The sequence below is a fragment of the Podarcis vaucheri genome (assembly GCF_965113315.1).
Source record: "Podarcis vaucheri genome assembly, chromosome: 4".
Lineage (NCBI taxonomy): Eukaryota > Metazoa > Chordata > Lepidosauria > Squamata > Lacertidae > Podarcis > Podarcis vaucheri.
In genome coordinates this window covers 98,923,392-98,942,110 of record NC_138762.1, presented here as the reverse complement: position 1 = coordinate 98,942,110, position 18,719 = coordinate 98,923,392, and the positions used below count along the sequence as shown (strand labels likewise).

Here is an 18,719-nt window from a genome sequence, read left to right as displayed (position 1 = left end):
AATTTTTGTTTCCTTTCTTTGCGGTTCTTGCTTCGTGTCAGCAGTTTAAATGGTAACACCTTTTTGTAAAATGGTGAGCATGGCTGATCAAAAGCTAAAGGTTGGACTTTTGTTAAAGCTCAGTGTGTTTTAGCAGGCTGATCCTATGCCGTTAGAAACAAACTCGGCTGAATTTAGTAGCACTTACTCCCAGGTAACCATGCATAAGATTGTACTCCTGCCTCATGGCTGATCAGGCAAGTGATTCCAGGTTAAGCGGCGCACCACTTTCTGCCAGCCCAGTATTCTAGGATCGGCATCAGATCCCATTAAGTTGGGTATTATGCCATGTCTACTAATCTTTGAGGTGTACATGTGTCATAGTAGATCAAGAAAGCTGCCTGAATTTTTTAACTCAGTGGAGTGTAGCTATGGAAGGCTGTCAATATGCGCTTCTGTACTTCAGAATTTATGTCCTAGCATCAACGTGCAATGGGTTTTTTCAGGCTCCCTTCATATAACCGACTTGGGTGGGGCTGGGGAACTAGACACGCAGCTGCTACTTTCAGCAGCCGCCGCACATTTTGGTTCTCTGATCAGATCCTTGTAGCTTTTCTTAAGTTTTCAGAAATAAATCAAGAGATTAATATATGGTCAGACTCAAAACATTTGTCCTGGCTTCATTGACAGGATGAAACACCAAGAAGCATCTATTGTTCTCTTCTGTGAATCTATTTTTAACTAAACAGTTTTAGATTTTATTGGTAAACTGCTGCATCAGATGAACAAAGTGCACATAAAGCTCTTCAGAGAGGCGGAGGGAAGGGAAAGATGTTAAATCTTCCTATCCTGATGACCTGCAGGAGGATCTTGTGTGGCTGAAATCATTGTGGTACAATTTATCTTTACTGTTTCTATTAATGCGGCACAGGAGTAGGCCATGAAGTGTTATCATTGCAAAATAAAAGCCATAATACTACTTTAAAAGCTATTTCGTCATATCTATGATATGTTGAGGATGAGGGAAATTGACCATGAAGCTTGTGGAAGATTAGGCTTTTTTTCATAATACTGTAAAAGTAGCACGATATGATGCCTTTTCCCCTTTCAGCATTATTGGTAACAGTTTCTTGTATGCTTTTATGTTACATATAGGATATCCTTTTTGGAAATAAATAAACAAGTTAATGAGAATTAGTTAGTTGTAACTAAATTAAGTTCCATTGCTTTCCCTGGGTCTTATAGCATTATGCATGTCTACTCAGAAGTAAGTCCTATTGAGTTTAGGGCGGATTACTCCCAAGTAAGTGGGTATAGGATTGTAGCTCTACTAAAGGCCAACATTGACTGCATTGCAGAGAGGAGAATAGCCTTGTGCTACTCATGATTATTAGTTGAATTAGATTTGTTTGTTATAAGACACTAGGTTCAAACAAAATAGATGGAATATAAATTTAATGAAACCTTTTGAAACTGGGCAATATAGCTATTACTGTGTTTCCTCTATAGTTATTATTCCTGTTTTCCAGTGTTCCAAAATCTGTGCTATAATAAGCTGAATTCTATAACCTGTATAAATAACGCAAATTGAGCACCCCCCTTTTTATGCTGCTTTTGAATAATCAATACTATTTTGCCTAACTTACTCTGATTTTTAGTATTCATGGAGAGTGGCAAGAAATTAAATTGGAGTCTGAAACTTCTCCCCCAACTGTTGGAAATTTGGTGTCGCACCTATGCTGCGTTTCAGCAACAGCTGGCAGAACAGTTTCAAGGCTATCAGGAAACTTGTTCTGGAAAGTTTAAATTTTCAGAAAGCTTGAATTCTAGGCGTTTTCTGCACTCCGATCAAATCAAATCAAAACAAAACATACAAGCAGTCCTGACAGATGCATGCAGTTGAGGTTTGAACGATCAGAAATGCGAGTAGAAGTAAAAGCAGTTCAGTGGTAAGATTTATGTATGCGACTGCAGCGTCAAGAATGTTGTTGGCCCCAAAATGGAAAGAAGAAGACCCGAGGAAAGAACTGGATACAGAAACTCATGGATTATGCAGAAATGGCAAAACTTACCAGAAAAATAAGACATCAAAACTACAAACTTTTTATAAAAGAATGGAAATTGTGTATTGGATATGTACAAAAAAATTGTAAACAGAGAAGGACATTGGCAGGATTATTGTAATAACCTGCAGTTTCATAAGAGTAAATAATTAAAGTAGTTGAATAAAAAAATTAGTTAATTCAGTATATGCAGGAAATGATGAATATAAATTTAAGGAACCGCAGAAAGAGGAAGAAGGAAGTCGAATTTTGAAATGTTAAAATGACTGTAAAACTATTGGAATGTATATAACTGAATATTACAAATAGTTCAGTGGCTAAGTTCAGACATTGCTACAAACCATTTGGAGAACTGGAAACAAGACATGTGCCGCGTCTGAGTTAGGGTGGTGCAGGCAGTTGCCCCACACAGGGTACTGAGCCACGGAGGCACAAAATTGAGAAGATCCATAATTGTGAAGATCCATTTTGGGGTTCCACGTTTTGGGCTCGCTCAGGACGCCATGTTAACAAAGATTGCCAAAGTACACACCTGACGTGTGTACAGCACACTCTGTAGTTTGCCAGTTCAAATATCATGACAAACTGTGGTTAGGTTGGAAGAGCAAGTACCAACCCTTGCTGCTCTGAAGTAAATTGGGGGTCAGCACTAAACAGGAGTCGGAAAGGGCAGCAGCGTATGTGCAAGCCTGCAGCTCATTCATAAGCGGTATAATTTTCTGACTAGAGCCTTTGAAACATCATCAGACAAAACAAGCTTAACCTGCTGCCGCATCTTACACCTAAGGAAATTATTTAATTACAGCTGCATCTGTAGTATAGTTCAGACTGTTTACTATCTCTGGTCATGGTGACAATTATAACTTGCATCACGGCTGTGTACTATCATAGTAGCCTCTGAGTGCATTTGTGGAAAATGTGTATAGAAATAAGACTGCGGCATTTTTTAAATTGGCTTTAGGGCAGTGGAAGTCACTTACCATTTCAGACGATAAGATGTGTCAAAGAGTAGTTGAAATGGTACAGTTTTTAATCATATGTTACGATGAATTAATGTATTTTTTATATATTTACCTTGTGGCTTACCTTGTTGCTTTTATTAACAGTGTGTGCAAATGACCTGATTGGCTAATGATGAATATAATTCTATTTACAGTTGTCACTTATATACCCCTGTCTAGTCAACATATATATGCTCCAGGCATGTGACCATAGTCAAGGAATTGGGAGTTGACCCTAGGATTACCTCTTCCCTTCTCTCCCTAAATTCTACCTGCCAACATAACTGTAGCTGATCGTTAGATAAACATTGACCTTCAAGTTAATTAAAGCCAGACAGGTTTTGCTATTAACAAATGTTTTAAATCCATACCTAGGGTTCTTCAGTGAATGCTTTGTTTTCTTGTAGACATTAGTTTGCAAGCAGCCTCTAGAATTCTCTCTGTGCCCGCTTATAATGCATTAAAAGTCATGAAGGACATAGCACAGAACTTCCCAGTCAAGGCCAGGTAAGGCTAATGTTATTTCCAATTACAGTGGTACCTCGGTTTAAGAACAGTCCGGTTTAAGAACAATTTGGTGTACATACTCCGCAAAATCGGAAATAGTGTCTTGGTTTGAGAACTTTACCTCAGTCTAAGAACGGAATCCGAACGGTGGAAGGGCACCGGTGACGGGAGGCCTCATTAGGGAAAGTGCGCCTTGGTTTAAGAATGGTTTTGGTTTAAGACTTCTGGAACGGATTAAGTTCGTTTAAGACTTCTGGAACGGATTAAGTTCGTAAACCGAAGTACCACTGCATATTAATGAATGTCTGGATTTTGAGAGTTTCTTTTGAAACTTTATTTACATTTTTATCCCACCCTTCTTCCAAAGTTATTAGGGCAGCAGATGTGACTTTCTTTCATTTTATTCATTCACCAACCCTAGGAGGTAGAAAGTGACTGGTCTGAGTTGAGCTTTCTGACCAAGTGGAATTTTAGCCTGGTCTCTCCAGTCTAAGTTCAGCACTGTTGTCCACTACAATATGCTAGAGTAGCCTTCCAATAAACTCTACAAAAGTTGCTAGCCTGACTGCTGTCATATATCTATGTAAGTTGTCTATGTCAATAAAGAAAATCAGGATCTACCCCACATCTTGCCTTGAAGTTGATAAGAATCATGTGACCAGGAAAGTGGTTTTTAACAAGCCTAAACAACAGTTAATAGAATTCAACAGATGGAAGGATCCAGTATGTAAATCCAAATGCTAAGTCTTAAATGGCCCATTGGGTGCAAGTTGTCAAATTAAGAAACATAGCCATGATCATTCATGCCACAATAATAGGCAGTTCTTTGTCATCTTTCTATACCAAGAGATTACTCATAAGAGCAGCGAAGCTAGCTTTCCAGTGTTTATACAACTGGTATCATGTCGAGATTTCCTTCATTAGCAGACATTGTCATGATTGTAAGTGAACTTTTTATAGCGTTTTTCGTGGATAAAATGCTTTACAGTTCTTATCTCGTTTACCCTTACAACAACCCTGTGGGTCTCCCTCTGCTACAAAAGCCAAATTTCTTTCCCTACTGTTCTATCAAACAATACACTATTGTTACAGTCTGCGATGCCTTGAATCCCCAATACAATCCCATACTTATTTGACATTGCAAGGCACAGCTGGCTGTAGTTTCTGAACTATTGTGACAACCCTTAGACAGAATAAGGCGGAGATGAGAGTGCATGGTTGATGTTAGACACGAGCAGTAATTTCTGTCGTCTGGCAGAAACTTGAATAACTTTTCTTTGTTCCTGTTTGAATACATCTTGCATAAAATTTGTATTTGAGCATATAACAACTGTTGAAAATGATGCTTAAGTCAAGTACCACACTGTCTATCAAAAGTATTTTCTAAAAATCTTTAATAGTCATTTTACTTTAGAAGAAAAGTTTACAGGTCTTACTAGATAGCAAGAAATTGAGAGTGGACATCTGCTTTGAACATGCCCTCACCTGCCACAGAGGGAAAAGCCTAGTTTAAGAAACCATAGCTCAAGCTAATTGTAGTTTCCAGTTCAGAAGTTAACTACAAATTGGTTAGCTTAAACCAGTTGTTTCATTGTGGTTGGGTGTTAGAGGGGATATATTGAGGGGATATCATTGCATGCAAAACTTTGCCTATGGAGTACTTTATTCCCTCAGAATAGGTGGGGGAAATGCCGAAACACAGAACAGTTCATGATCTCTGACTTTTTCAGATCCCTGACCAAAGTGTTAGTGAACCTGCAAATGCGGAAAGAAATAAAGGAAAATCAACAGGTTTGTTACTGTTCTTTTTATTATACAAAATAATGCAATTGATTATACTGTGTCAAGAGATGCATATATTATACAATGCTGGGAGATAAACGTATTATGATGTAACTTAAAAATGTAAGCAGCAGAATTTCTAAATGTGGACTTGCTCATCAGTTGCAGTCCTTAGCTTCTCATGACACCTTCTGCTCAAATATTGCATGGCATGGCCTGATTTGCTGAGCAGCCCTTCCAGCTACAGTGAGCGATGAAACTTAGACCATTAATGTTCAGATGTTACCTTCAGGGCTTGAGCTTTAACTCTGAACTAAGCTGCTTTAATTGACCACTGGAGTTGAACATAAATCAGTTCAGTACCCAAATGTCTGCATGCAGGATAATTTGCTCTGTCGATAATGTATTTTAATGTATTGCAGAATTATATTTCCCTTAACGCATGGGTCATTTGAGATCTATGTTCTTCAGTGTATGTTTTAAAATATAATCCTCCTTCCTCAGCTTCACCCCTATCATCCTAGATCAAGTCAGTAATCTTCAGCTACTCTACTGTCCCATTCCAAACAGCCCCATGTTTGTGAAGATTGCTTTGTTCAGGATTCATTTTCTTATATGTATAGTGGATCAGACACTCATTGACACTTCTTTCCGCTCTTCCCTGATTTATATAAAATATGCTTGATTTGCTACTCACAGAGGTGTAAAGAATTTTATTTATTTATTAAATTCCTTGACCACCCTTTATTTGAGGAACTTGTGGATGTCAAGGGTGCGGTACCAGTGATGCGGGCAGAGTTAGGTTATGGGCCAACTGCAAGGTCTTACCCCCCCCTTTCTCTGTGCATAACATGTAGACAACTTCAGGTCCTCAAAATTATCTCTGTGCTTTTGGAGGGTCCCTTATCCATTTTGATAAACTTGTCAGAAAGACCCACCCTTTTTATCCAACACTACCTATCTGCTGCTAGGTCTGCACTTTTCTTCCTCCCTACCTCCCTCGTGGAAACTATATCTTGCAAAAAATCAATCCATGTGTTGTTGTTGGATTCTATCAGCCCCAGCCAATATGGCCACTGGTCAGGGTTGATGGGAACTGCAGTCGTCCAACAACAGCTGGGAGGTCGGCAGGTTCCCCACCCATGTGCCAAATTATGGTTTCGTGCTGCAAGATTGTGCAGGTATGAGCCTCAGGCTTGCATGCCGTATCCTGATAATAACGTAAAAGCCCAGCTGGGTGTTGGGGACTGGACTGAGGGGGATAAGACTGAGGAGGAATGGTGGAGACCTCCCCTCCCTCCTGAACTTCCCAGAGAAGAGGAAGGTTGTATTGAATCACAGCCGTGGTTTGAGGAAGGTCACAAGTCAGAGATAGGTGAACAGAAGAGTTGGGAGGTGTTGGGAAAAGAGAAAGGGACAGAGACAGAGCAGCCAGCTGACACGTTATCACTGGAGAGCAGTTTTGACCCCCCTTGTCCCAGAACTTGGCGTGCACTGAAAGTGGAAGAGCAAAGGACTCAAGAGACAATTAGCCCCCGGCGGCCACTGTCAGGGGAAGTGCTGTTGCTAGGAAGGGAGGGGGAGGGGGAGGAGCTCAGTTGGAGCAATTCCAATTTAGGGACAGCTGCATTCCTTCATCGTTCTCTGTGAATTATTGAATAAATCTTGGTAAGACCTCTTATTGTTGGCGAAAGGCCCAGAGCTCCAGCATTCTGTTCTCACAGTGGCCAAACAGATGCATATGGGAAATGCACCAATGGGACCCGAGTTCAGCAGCACTCTTCCCACTTTGTGGTATACAGAGGCATTCTGCGTCTGACCGAGGAGGCAGGACATAGCATAGCTATCACAGTTGGTAACCTTAACCTCCATGAATGTGTCTAATCTTCTTTTAAAGCTGCCCAAGCTTAGCAGCTCTCTCTGCATCTTGTGCGAATAAAGATGTACCCAACATTAGAAAATTCCAGCCTGGGGTTGGTAGGAACCCATAGATTTCCAGATTCAAACAAATTTTGTTAAACTCTGACTGAAAGATTGTCATCTGCAAAGGGAAGAGGGGACAATACAAGCCCAAGATGCCTGCCTGCTTCTTCTCGGCATTTAGCTTTTACGTCTGAATACTCTCAAGGAGGCTTTGACACCTTATAGGCTAACAGATTTATCGTGGTGAAAAAAATTCACCAGCTAGAACCCACTTATTGATTCATTATGCCCTGATAAATCTGCTAACCTAGAAGGTGCCGCAACAAAACTCTTTGTGTTTTCTGGAAGAAACTAACATAGCTACTGCTCTATATTCTGCTGGCAACTATTTATTTTTTATTTGGGATTTCTGATCACTCTACTGAGACTGCTTCAGAATGGGTTGTGCTAAGATGTTTCTCTTTTACACTGCTGGCATTACTGGTTTTCAGAATAGTCTTTCAAAAATACCCAAACTAGGCAAAATCCACTCATAGAAGGGGAATATTTGATCCAGACTTCAGTTCTAAGCTTGGTTATAAGAAGTAAGTCCCATTGAATTCAGTGGGGCTTATTATTTTCTGAGTAAAGATGCTTAGCATCAGGCTATAAATTTCATTTTGTAGATGCTTCAAAGCAGTACTGAACTTCATGCCCGTGAAAATCACTATTAAATAGCACAGTGTTTTTCATGCTTTCCTGACACTTTTACGTGGTTGATCTAAAACAAATACTTCTTTTAAAGCCCTGGAGCTATTTTTTTTATTTGAGCCATTTGATCTTTTTAATAAGCATCTTATAGTGAATTCCTATTTAAGTTTTCCTCTTTCCTCTTTTTTCCTCTCTCTTTCTCTTTTTTTTGCCTTACTGCAGATTACTCATTTTTATTAGACTGCAGCAGCTGCACAAACGCAGTGTAAAATGGTATCAAGTACTGGTAGTTAAATAGCTCTTAAAATAGACCTGAATACATTTTGATGCCAGTTGCTCTCTTTTGGAAAATCCTGTTACCTAACAGAAGAACTTTTGAGTCTTTCTGTCTCAAGTGTTACATCCAAAGGAATGTTTGAGTAGATAGGAGTCTAATATACTTGCAGAAATTGTTCTATTGGGGTATTTTGTGTGTGTGTGTGTAAGTTGGTTCTCTGTATTTTAAACTTACTACATCAGAGAATTCAAACATAATTTTGAAGAGAAGTAATAAAACAAAATTTCATGAATCAGACAACATTTTGGCGAAACCGTGACCCCTGCGGGTCAGGGCGCCAAGAGCTCATTTTATGGCCTACCGTTAAACATGCAGTTTGCACTGCCAAACGTTGCAGGAGCCAATTTGCAGGTGTCTGGCACCATTTTCAAGTGAATCAGATGACATTGGGTTTTCAGGAAAATTGCGACCCTGCAAGTCAGGCTGCAAGGGCTTTTTGTGGAGTGCCTTGAAACGTGGGGTTTTCACCGCCAAACATTGCAGGGGGCCTTTTGCTAGTGTTTGACGGCACTTCTGAGTGTATTGGATGACTTCGGGTTTTTGGTGAAACCATGACCTCGTGGGTTAGTTCTTTGAATATAGATAATGAAATTTGGGGTTAATCTGTGCAAATTTAACCTGGCTGCATACATAAAGTTATTATCTCTAAGGACCGCATGAAAAAATGCTTTGGGCGCACACGAATGCAGTGGTGAGAAAGCAATCTCTTTGTCTTTTTTTTCTGTCTATAAATCTGGCAGCTATTCAGACATCAGTAGTAGAGCAGAATAAATTGCCATGCACATTTTTGAGCTACAGGATATTCGTCTAGCAGCAGGAGAGGCATGATTTCAAGCTGTGCAGAACTGAAAGATTCTCCTCTAAGATAATGTAAGTTGAATAGAAAATGCAATATGGGAAAGAGGCTAAAGCCTATTAAGGACTGAAAAGTATATGGTGATTAGATGCAGTCAGAATAGCTTTCTAGGATAAGTAGCTATGTTACGGAAGCATGTAGTTGTTGAAGCCTAAATAACATTTCAAGTTACAGACTCACCTAAGGAAGCCTTCCTTTTGTTTTTGCTCAGGTTAGCTGTCTAAAAACAAACATTGTATGCTCCACGTTATAAGTGTACAGCCATTGTACCAGGTCCAGTGGAAAAATGTTTCCATTAGACCAGCCCTGTTTGTATGTACCGTATTTTTCGCCCTATAGGACGCACTTTTTCCCCTCCAAAAATGAAGGGGAAATGTGTGTGCGTCCTATGGGGCGAATGCAGGCTTTCGCTGAAGCCTGGAGAGCAAGAGGGGTCGGTGCGCACCGACCCCTCTCGCTTTCCAGGCTTCAGGAAGCTATCCCCCCAGCCCGGCAAGCTCCGGGAGCTCTGGCTTCCCCCATCCCCGGCCCCGCAAGCTCCGAGAGCGCAACCTCACCTTCGCTCCCGGACCCCCAGCCCCGAGGCTAAAAACGAATCCAGGACAGCGAGCGGGATCCATTCCACTCGCTGCCATGGCTTCTTTGCTCTTTGGGGCTGGGGGGGGAATAATTCCCCCCCTTTATTCCTCCCCCCAAATAAGTGGGTCCTATGGGCCGGTGCGCCCTATAGGGCGAAAAATACGGTATATAGAGACAGAGAGAGAGATTGTCCCTGATCTTATTTGCCTTTGGTGCACATTGTAGCGTAGGCCATTTGGTAACTCCCATTTTACAGACTGAGAAAGGACCAAGAGAGGGGTGTGTTCACATGGCCATCAGTGTGCATACAAAACAGAGCAGGAATGAAGAATTTTTAAATCAAATTCAACACTGGCAATATATTATCTAAACACATTTCTATGGAACCAATTATAACAGTAATATATTAAGTCAAGAATATTCAATAAAATTTCAAAAGGAAAAGAGAAAAAACAATCAAAGACATCAAGATTAACATTCAAACAAGCCCATCTAGACTTGGACTAACTAGATCAGCTCAGGGCAATTGCTGAGGCCCATGCAGTCTAAGAGCCAAGTCAATTAAAGTCAGAACAGTACAGTATATTTGTGAGCTGCACCCCAGTCTGAGGTGCACCCCCCCAGATATTGGACTCCAACTCCTATCAGTCCCAGTCAACATGGGCAATGGTCAGGGGTCATAGGAGCTAAAATCTGACAACATCTGGAGCGCACAATGCCTACCCCTGCTGTAGCAGATAATCTTTTTCATGATCAAATGGTGCTTAGTATCCTATTTCTTCTCTTTAAAAGTTGCTTTAACTGAGACTGCTTCATAGTACGCCATGTAAATGTTCTTTATTGTGGGAAAATAGGGAAATGGCATCTAGCTCCGGTGTAGGCACTGCCAGGCAGCACATTGAATCCACTGCTGGGTGGCGACGGTGGCGATATAATAATAGATAAATAGGTACCGCTGCAGCGGGAAGGTAAACAGCGTTTCCGTGCGCTCTGGTTTCCGTCACGGTGTCCTGTTGCTCCAGAAGCAGTTCAGTCATGCTGGGTGGCGATATGATCTAAACCACTGAGCCTCTTGGGTTTGCTGATCGGAAGGTTGGCAGTTTGAATCCCCGTGATGGGGTGAGCTCCTGTTGCTCTGTCCCAGCTCCTGCCAACCTTATTATGACGTATAGCACTTTGGGAACATCCAACTTCTTCTGCAATTACCTTTTGAGGCTTTCCCTCCTTATGGAGGGTCTCAATGATGGCTTTCTGCACAACTGTCAGGTCAGCAGCCTTCCCCCTGATTGTGCTTCCTACTGAACCAGACTGAGAGACCATTTAAAGACTCAGGAACCCATTGCAGCTGTTATGGATTGAATAGCTACTGCACCTTTTCACAATATTCTAATTTTCTGAGATTGTTAATTTGGGGTTTTCATCAGCTGTATGCCATAATCATCACAATTATAGCAAATAAAGGCTTGACATATCTCGCTTTGCATGTCAGGAGTCTATCTCATATATTAGTTTCACCTTTTAAGTTGAATTACTGAAATAAATGAACTTTTCCACAATATTCTAATTTTTCGAGTTTCCCCTGTATAGCGAGCAAGAACTGGTTTGCTTCAAAGACTCTGGTGTGTTCAGCAACAAATGCCGAGCCTAATTTCCTGAAATATAACTTGTCAAACTAAGTTAAATCCTGTCTTTCAGGTTATTTGGTTTTTCCTTTCTGTGAGCAGTGAATATGTAAGAAAGGATGAATGATGTTCATGAATAGTTAGCATCAAGCCTACTCTGTAGAAGAGGAGAAATCCCTTATCTACAAGAATAATTAGAAGATTAAATTTTATCCAGCCAAAATTAATGTCATCTTGTTCACATAGATTTCAGATTTGAAAGATGAGGATATTCTGAAGATGGGTTTTTAAACTGTCCTGACTAAATTATACTAAGCTTAACTACTTCTTTTTACTATCTTTCTAGCATCTGAATGAAGCTCTTGAACTTCAGCCTGGTGAAGCACGTTTATTTCTAAATGGTCTTCGTATGGATTTGAATCTTCATGATCCATTTAGGTAAAGTATTAGTTATGCAACTTTCCTATATTAATTATACCGAAAAGGCCCAGTGACTTGATCCATAGACCAGCTAAGCTGTGGTTAGCTCTATATTGACAGTCCTAAAAAGAATATTAAGTATAGCAATCTGATTGTTTTGTTTAATTTAAATTGAGAGGAAGAACAAAAGAGTTGCTTAACTAAATCATATATTTGTGGGGTTTTTTAATAGTCTTTTAGAAACTTTGAAGGTAGAAGAGAAAGCAATGCGTGGACTTCACTCCCTTGGAATTAAAGGAGATGTTCTTAGTAAAATCATGAGATTAGATGCCCATTCTGATGATGACGCTTATGCATTAGACATTCGTCACTCTTCAATAGTAGTAAGTAACCATATTAATTTCTTTATCTACCTAACAACTTTTAAAGTCCCATGAGACCCTTGGGGTGATACTCATCTAAGTTTTATTCAAGAGTGGACCTCTTGAAATGAATAAACCTAGCTTTCTCATGTTCATTTATTTTAGCAGGTCTGCCCTAAGTAAATCTCAGTTGAATTCCGCCCTTTGTGGTTTTTTGCTGCATCTAAATAACATGGCCGCCTCTCTTGAAAACTGCATTTAAGGCTTTAACACTAAAAAGTCCAGCAGGTATTCTGATTCATGAAGTGAACAAAGTATAGTTAAGACTTTAACTGTTTTTCTAGCTTAGTTTAAATGACAGATACGGGATAGGCTGCATTCATTTTCTTAAGTGCTGCTACATTATGCTTTCTGGCTACGTTTGCATGAAGCCCTTGAGTTTTCCCTTGAGTTGCTTGTCAAAACCACTCACAGCAAGCAGTGAAATATGTCTGAGTTTATTGTCTGTCTCTCTATGATGTGTGTAAAATGGGTGTGTGCCCATTTTATGCAGCAAAACTTGTATAGAACTTTTACAGGATAGTACAGGCAGCAGCAGCAGCAACAGCAATGAGCACTTCCATTTGCAAGAAGGGCCACTCTTGTTTTAAGGCAGGGGTCCCCAAACTGTAGTCCATGGACCACCAGTGATCCACATTCAAGTTGTACTTGGCATCTCTGCATACTCATGTTGATTTTTAATTGTGTTTCTGTTGCTTCTTTTGTATATTGTATTTCCTTGATTTGCAATTTGAATTCATTGGAATGCAAATCGTAATACAATAAAATACAATATAAGAATTAAAAGAAGCAATGAAATACAGTTTAAAATCATACAGCATCTTGCGCAGTGCATTACAAATACTGCAAGAGGCAGAAAAATCACCAATTGCTCCACCAAGATCATCAGAATGAATGAATCTTTATTTGCATCAGCCATCGGCCATAACAATAAAACAACAATACAATATACAAAGAATAGAAATAAAATGTCAATTATATAAAATACATTTTAGGGTTTTGAATCAATAGTCAAATAGTGGATCTTATTCTAATTGCCCCAGCTAAAAGATCATCAGAAATTTTCATATGCTCCATGGGAAATAAAGTTTGGGATCCACTGCTCTAGGCAAATATTGCAAATGACATTCAATAAAAAATGAGTCCTATACCAAGCAATCTTTATTATTATTATTATTAGTAGTAGTAGTATACTACCCTATACTGAAATACACACCCCTAAGTAAGAAAATTAGCTTTGTATATTTTATGAATTTGTTTGAAGGAAAGAGATTTATTAATTGCTAAGATTCAGGTTTCTTACAAAGTTCTACTGGTGAACTTGATAACCACTGGGTAAGATTCAGGTGCAACTGCAAAAAAAAACCCTTATTCCTATGTGTAGTTGCCATATTAAATTCTGCATTTATTAACTGTAAGTGTACATCAGGGGATAAACAGTCTTCAGTATCAAATGACAAACTTCCTTGTAAGTGAGGAAGAAATTGAAGGGAAGAACCTCAAAGGATGCTAAATTACCCTTTATTGACAAGTATATGAACACAGGTAGTAGCTGAGAAATTTTTAATTACTTGCTTACTGCATTATATATCGTTGAGTTCCCAAGGGGACGAAACCCTCTTCTCCTTTATATGTTTAATGTGTGTTTCCTTAAACTGTGTAATTTGTTAAAAACTTGCATGCAATTAAATCTATTCAGAGTACAGTAGACCAGTATTAACTTTCTTGTCAGCTCTCTCACTCTCTCTGTTTCCTAAATGATTGTCATGAGATTTCCAGTGTATACGTTTTCTTACTAATAGTTAAACGCAGACTGTAGGTACCAATTCTCAGTGCTATTTTTCTAGAAAAAAGAGGTGCCAGAACTTACCATGAATCCCCCCTTATTCTCTTATAACAGCAATGACACCCAACTCAGAGGTGCTAGAACTAAGTTCTGGTGAGTCCCGGCTGAAAAAAAGCCCTGCCAGTTCTTTGTATGGTTTTCTCTGGCTGTGGATTTCAGTAATGGTTGACAAGCTTCTCTGAAAGGCAGTTTGCTCACCTCTGCTGGTCTCACCCTGCAACAGAGCTGCATAGATATATTCCAGACTGGGATAACCAAAGGGGTGCCTTCCAGATATTGATGGATTGCAACTTTGCAGTGAATGGCTGGTTAAAGATATTTTAAATGAATAGAACAAATTCCCATTATCCCTATGCATTGGCTTTGCTGGTTAGGATTGGACGGCGCTGTCATTTAAAACGATGGTCTCTTTAGGCGTTTGACCCCAGACCTTAAACTATTTGGGCAGTGACAGCATTGCTCCACTTCAGGAGGTTGCTGCACCACAGAGACAGGAGCGATCCTAATGAACTTATAAAGTTGAATCCTGGGCAAAGAAGAAGCAAAAGCAGGCAAGCATGTAAAAAAAATGTTTGGTCTGCTTGTTATAAGATTGAAAACTTAAATGTGGGTTCCCCCCTTTTTATAATTTTTTTAATTAGTTTTCAATTATAATCCAATAATAGCCTCATTATAATAATACTAATTTATAATACAGTTTATTCAAATACCAAATTATATAATTTAGATAAAGTGGCCCCATGCGTTCTAGAATTGATGACTTGATAATTTGCTTAATTTCTGCGTTCCAAAATCTTATAATTTCCATTACATTCCAGTCATAATAATAATCCCTTATACAACAACTGCAATATTAATAACTTCTATTCATGTTAACACATTAAATGATTTATAAAACTACAAGCAAGGAACTCATACTATATCCTTGTTATTCCTGTGTATGGCAATTATTCTGTCTGTGGTGTTTCTTTCTGTCCTTGTAAGATGTTATGACTTTCTTTTTCCTGGTTGTTGCTGTTATTCATCATAAGCTGAGTTGGGGGGGTATGAACCCAGTCTATGCTTTCAGTTCAACAACCCTGGAAAGGTCTGTTGTGAAATGAATGCATACTCTAGAACAGCTGTCAGAATCTTTTGCAATGTATTGTGTATTGTGCAGGGCAGGGTTCCAAGTGAAATTTATCAAGTATTCTCTGGCAGACAAGTCAATGAAAGTGTTCCCTGAAGGGAGAAAGTCTATAAAGTGCTTCTTAAGCTTTGAAAATCCTTTTTAGCACCATATTAAGTTAGACAAGAAAAAACTTTAAGCAGTAACACTGTTTGGCATATCAGATAATATACTCTATTGTTTTACTTTTGTCTTACAAAGAAATTACGACCCCTCTTTATCCCTTTCCCTTTTTGTTGAAATATCTGATACCTAAACTGAACACATTTATTTCTGAGTGTTAACAGAGTCACACTGAAGTTGTTTTTCAGAAGTAAGTCCCATTGTAGTAAATGATACTTAACTTCTCAGGCAAGTGTGTAGTAGTAGTAGTAGTAGTAGTAGTAGTAGTAGTAGTAGTAGTAGTAATTTATTATTTATACCCTGCCCATCTGGCTGGGCTTCCCCAGCGACTCTGGGTGGCTTCCAACAAAATACTAAAATACATCAAACATTAAAAGCATCCCTAAACATAAAATACGTAGAATAGAGGCCAGGAACTTCAGTCTTTCCTACAGAATTTCATGGTCAATAGGACACTTGCAATTGGTCCTTACTTACATGGCTACGTATTTAAATGTTCTCCCAACTATGTGGTTGGTTACTTAGGGAAAGGTAATTCCCACGTAGCTGAGGTAACAAAGAAGCACTTAATGTGCTTAAGACGTCAGCCTTACAGCCATGTGAGTATGTTGTCATCATGTAACTGGTTATAATGTTTGGTTTTAATGGTAACTGGCAATCACTGCTGTGTTTCAGTGGATCAATGACTTAGAAACAGATCACATCTATGACAAGTGGCCTACAAGTTTTCAGGAACTTCTTAAACCAGCATATGCAGGAATGATGCGGCAGATTCGGCGCAATCTATATAACATGGTATGTATTGGGTGTCTGGCCAAACTTACTTGTATATTTGCTTATTTTGAGATTAGGGTCTTCTGCATGGAGTTCATGGTAAAGCCCTTGAGCCCTCCCCACCCTCTGGGCAGCAATCCACATGTCTGTGTATGTCATTTAAGATTGTTTCACTTGGTTGTGTGCAAAATATGTATAGTTGCTGTGTTGGTGTATCCGTGAAGACTCTGAAAAGGTGATGTTTGCATCTGACTAGAAAATGGATATGATAAGACATCTTTAAATGTTCCTCTCCTTGCAGCATATTCCCAAGTAGCAAAAGCTTGGAGCTGCAGGCAGATAAGATCAGACTGAACTTGGAGGAGCTTGGATAGTTCAAAGTACTGTACTTTTCTATGTATAAGACTAGATTTTCCCCCTAAAAATTGACGCTTAAAATTGGGGGGGGGGTGTCTTATACACGGGTAGTGCATTGGGGGATGTGTGATTGGCTGCTGCCCAGAAATTGAGGGCGTCTTATACATGGGGGCGTGTTATACATGGAAAAATACGGTATATACTTTTTTCTGTTATCAGAATCACAGCTTTTACCTCTCTTTCACCAGACTGCACCTCCTGGGCTCCACCTCCTTTCTCAAAAGTAGAGAACCCTGAAGGGAAAATCTTCTGGCTTGGGAACCTAGCACTCAGTTGCCTCTTGGTCAGCTGCCAGCTTGTGTATTGGCCGACCTTATGATCTGGCACTAGTCTGAAAGTGGGCAGCAGGAGAATCTATTTAAGGAAATATTGTTTATTGGAGTCTTCATTCAGGAGTCTCTGAGCCAAGGGGCTCCTGACTTGACAAGCTCAGGTTGTGCTTTGCTGGTTGTGTTAATCCACCTGGTTTCTCCTCCACTGTGTCAGAAGTTTGGCCTCTGCTGGAGTTTGGGACATGACATAAGTGCTTTATATAAGCTGCCCTAAACTGAAGTTGCAGTCTGTATGTGTTTATTCATTCATACCAAGATAAGCAGCCCGAAAATTGGAACCATTGAACTGTAAAATGCATGTACCTCATCAGTTTCATATTTGTGGGCTGATCTGTCCCGTGCCATTACAGCATGCAGCCCTCTGGTTATTACAGCATCTTTTGTACAGCTCAAGGAATTCCTGATTAAAGAGTATACCAGTGTGGTACGGGATTTGGCTACATGGAAGAGGCATCTCTTGTGCCACAACAGGAACTTAGGAATCAGCCCCCTGTGGTCCTGAGTATCCAGAAGTGTTCTGATATATAACTGAATTTATACAAGCACATTTTATCTGAATTTTTGGCAGTGTGTTCAGCATTTCAGAACCTCTTTAGCTGATTATTCTTATTTTCTACCTGTTGAAACCGTAACCATCAGAGTTGATTTCCAAAAATTCTAAGCTTATCCCAGCAACATGTTCAGAAAGTATGGTAAAAGCTAAGATTCTTTTGACTGTGAAAGCTGCCATTGCACTTTTAGAAGCGAAATGTGAATATGAATTTCTGGGATCAGCAAAAGCCATCAAAATACCTAATGGGTTAAACCACAGAGCCTAGGACTTGCCGATCAGAAGGTCAGCGGTTGGAATCCCTGCGACGGGGTGAGCTCCCGTTGCTCGGTCCCTGCTCCTGCCAACCTAGCAGTTCAAAAGCATGTCAAAGTGCAAGTAGATAAATAGGTACCGCTCCAGCGGGAAGGTAAACGGCGTTTCCGTGCACTGCTCTGGTTTGCCAGAAGCGGCTTAGTCATGCTGGCCACATGACCTGGAAGCTGTATGCCGGCTCCCTCGGCCAATATAGCGAAATGAGCGGCGCAACCCCAGAGTCGGTCACGACTGGACCTAATGGTTAGGGGTCCCTTTACCTTTTACATGATTCAAGTCTAGATGCCATCTTCTGGGAGAAACAACCTACACCATTGCCTAACTGCTGCTAACTTAAAGTAGTTGTGTGGAGAGACACACACTGAGAGCAACTCTTGCTTGAGCTACAACAGCCATGCTCCATATCATTTCTGTTAGTGTGTCACAGAAGAAAGCGAAATTAAAATGTGCACCTCTATGGCTGGTTGGCTTTTAGAAACTAGAACTCAATTTATCCTTCTGTTCTTCCTTGTGATTAGGCTTTTAATTTAAGTACACTTTACTGTCAGAGAGCCTACTGTTGTCTGTCTGGAATACTGCATTAAATCCTGATACAGCTAACATGACACAATTCATTTCTTTTTAGCATGATAAGTTTATCCTTGGCCAAGCTGATTGATAACTGCCTGCACATATTTGAAAAGGTTGTTGCTGAGAGAACCAATGCAGTCAATTTGCTAGCCAGATTGTTGTGTGTTGATATCTGTGGCCAAATGAGCATATGCCATTGTAAGAATTCATCTCCAAAAGTTGAAAATCTTGGCCCCTTTATTTAGGTTCAGCTTCTTGGCTTTGTAATGCGTAAGATGAAAAGTTGCCATCTAAGATATTCAGTAACAACAACAAAATGAAAATAAAAAATACAGCAACCTAGAGTAATAACTTTTCCAGGGTGTAAAATATTTGTAGACAAAATGTAGATATACATATTTTAAGTATTCTCACCACCCCCTGCAAAAGTGGCATTTATCAAA

The 18,719-nt window shown here is 39.8% G+C and overlaps 1 protein-coding gene across 3 annotated transcripts in view; it reads left to right on the top strand.

Moving 5' to 3' along the window:
* Nucleotides 1–18,719, top strand: part of UGGT2 (UDP-glucose glycoprotein glucosyltransferase 2) — an 80,701-nt gene that overhangs the window by 18,587 nt on the left and 43,395 nt on the right. For all 3 annotated transcript variants that reach the window (XM_082218545.1, XM_082218546.1, XM_082218547.1), the window contains 5 exons: nt 3,451–3,550; nt 5,281–5,341; nt 11,686–11,777; nt 11,992–12,142; nt 15,994–16,113. In XM_082218545.1, the coding sequence (XP_082074671.1) occupies nt 3,451–3,550; nt 5,281–5,341; nt 11,686–11,777; nt 11,992–12,142; nt 15,994–16,113 (524 nt within the window). The remainder of the gene's footprint in view (nt 1–3,450; nt 3,551–5,280; nt 5,342–11,685; nt 11,778–11,991; nt 12,143–15,993; nt 16,114–18,719) is intronic.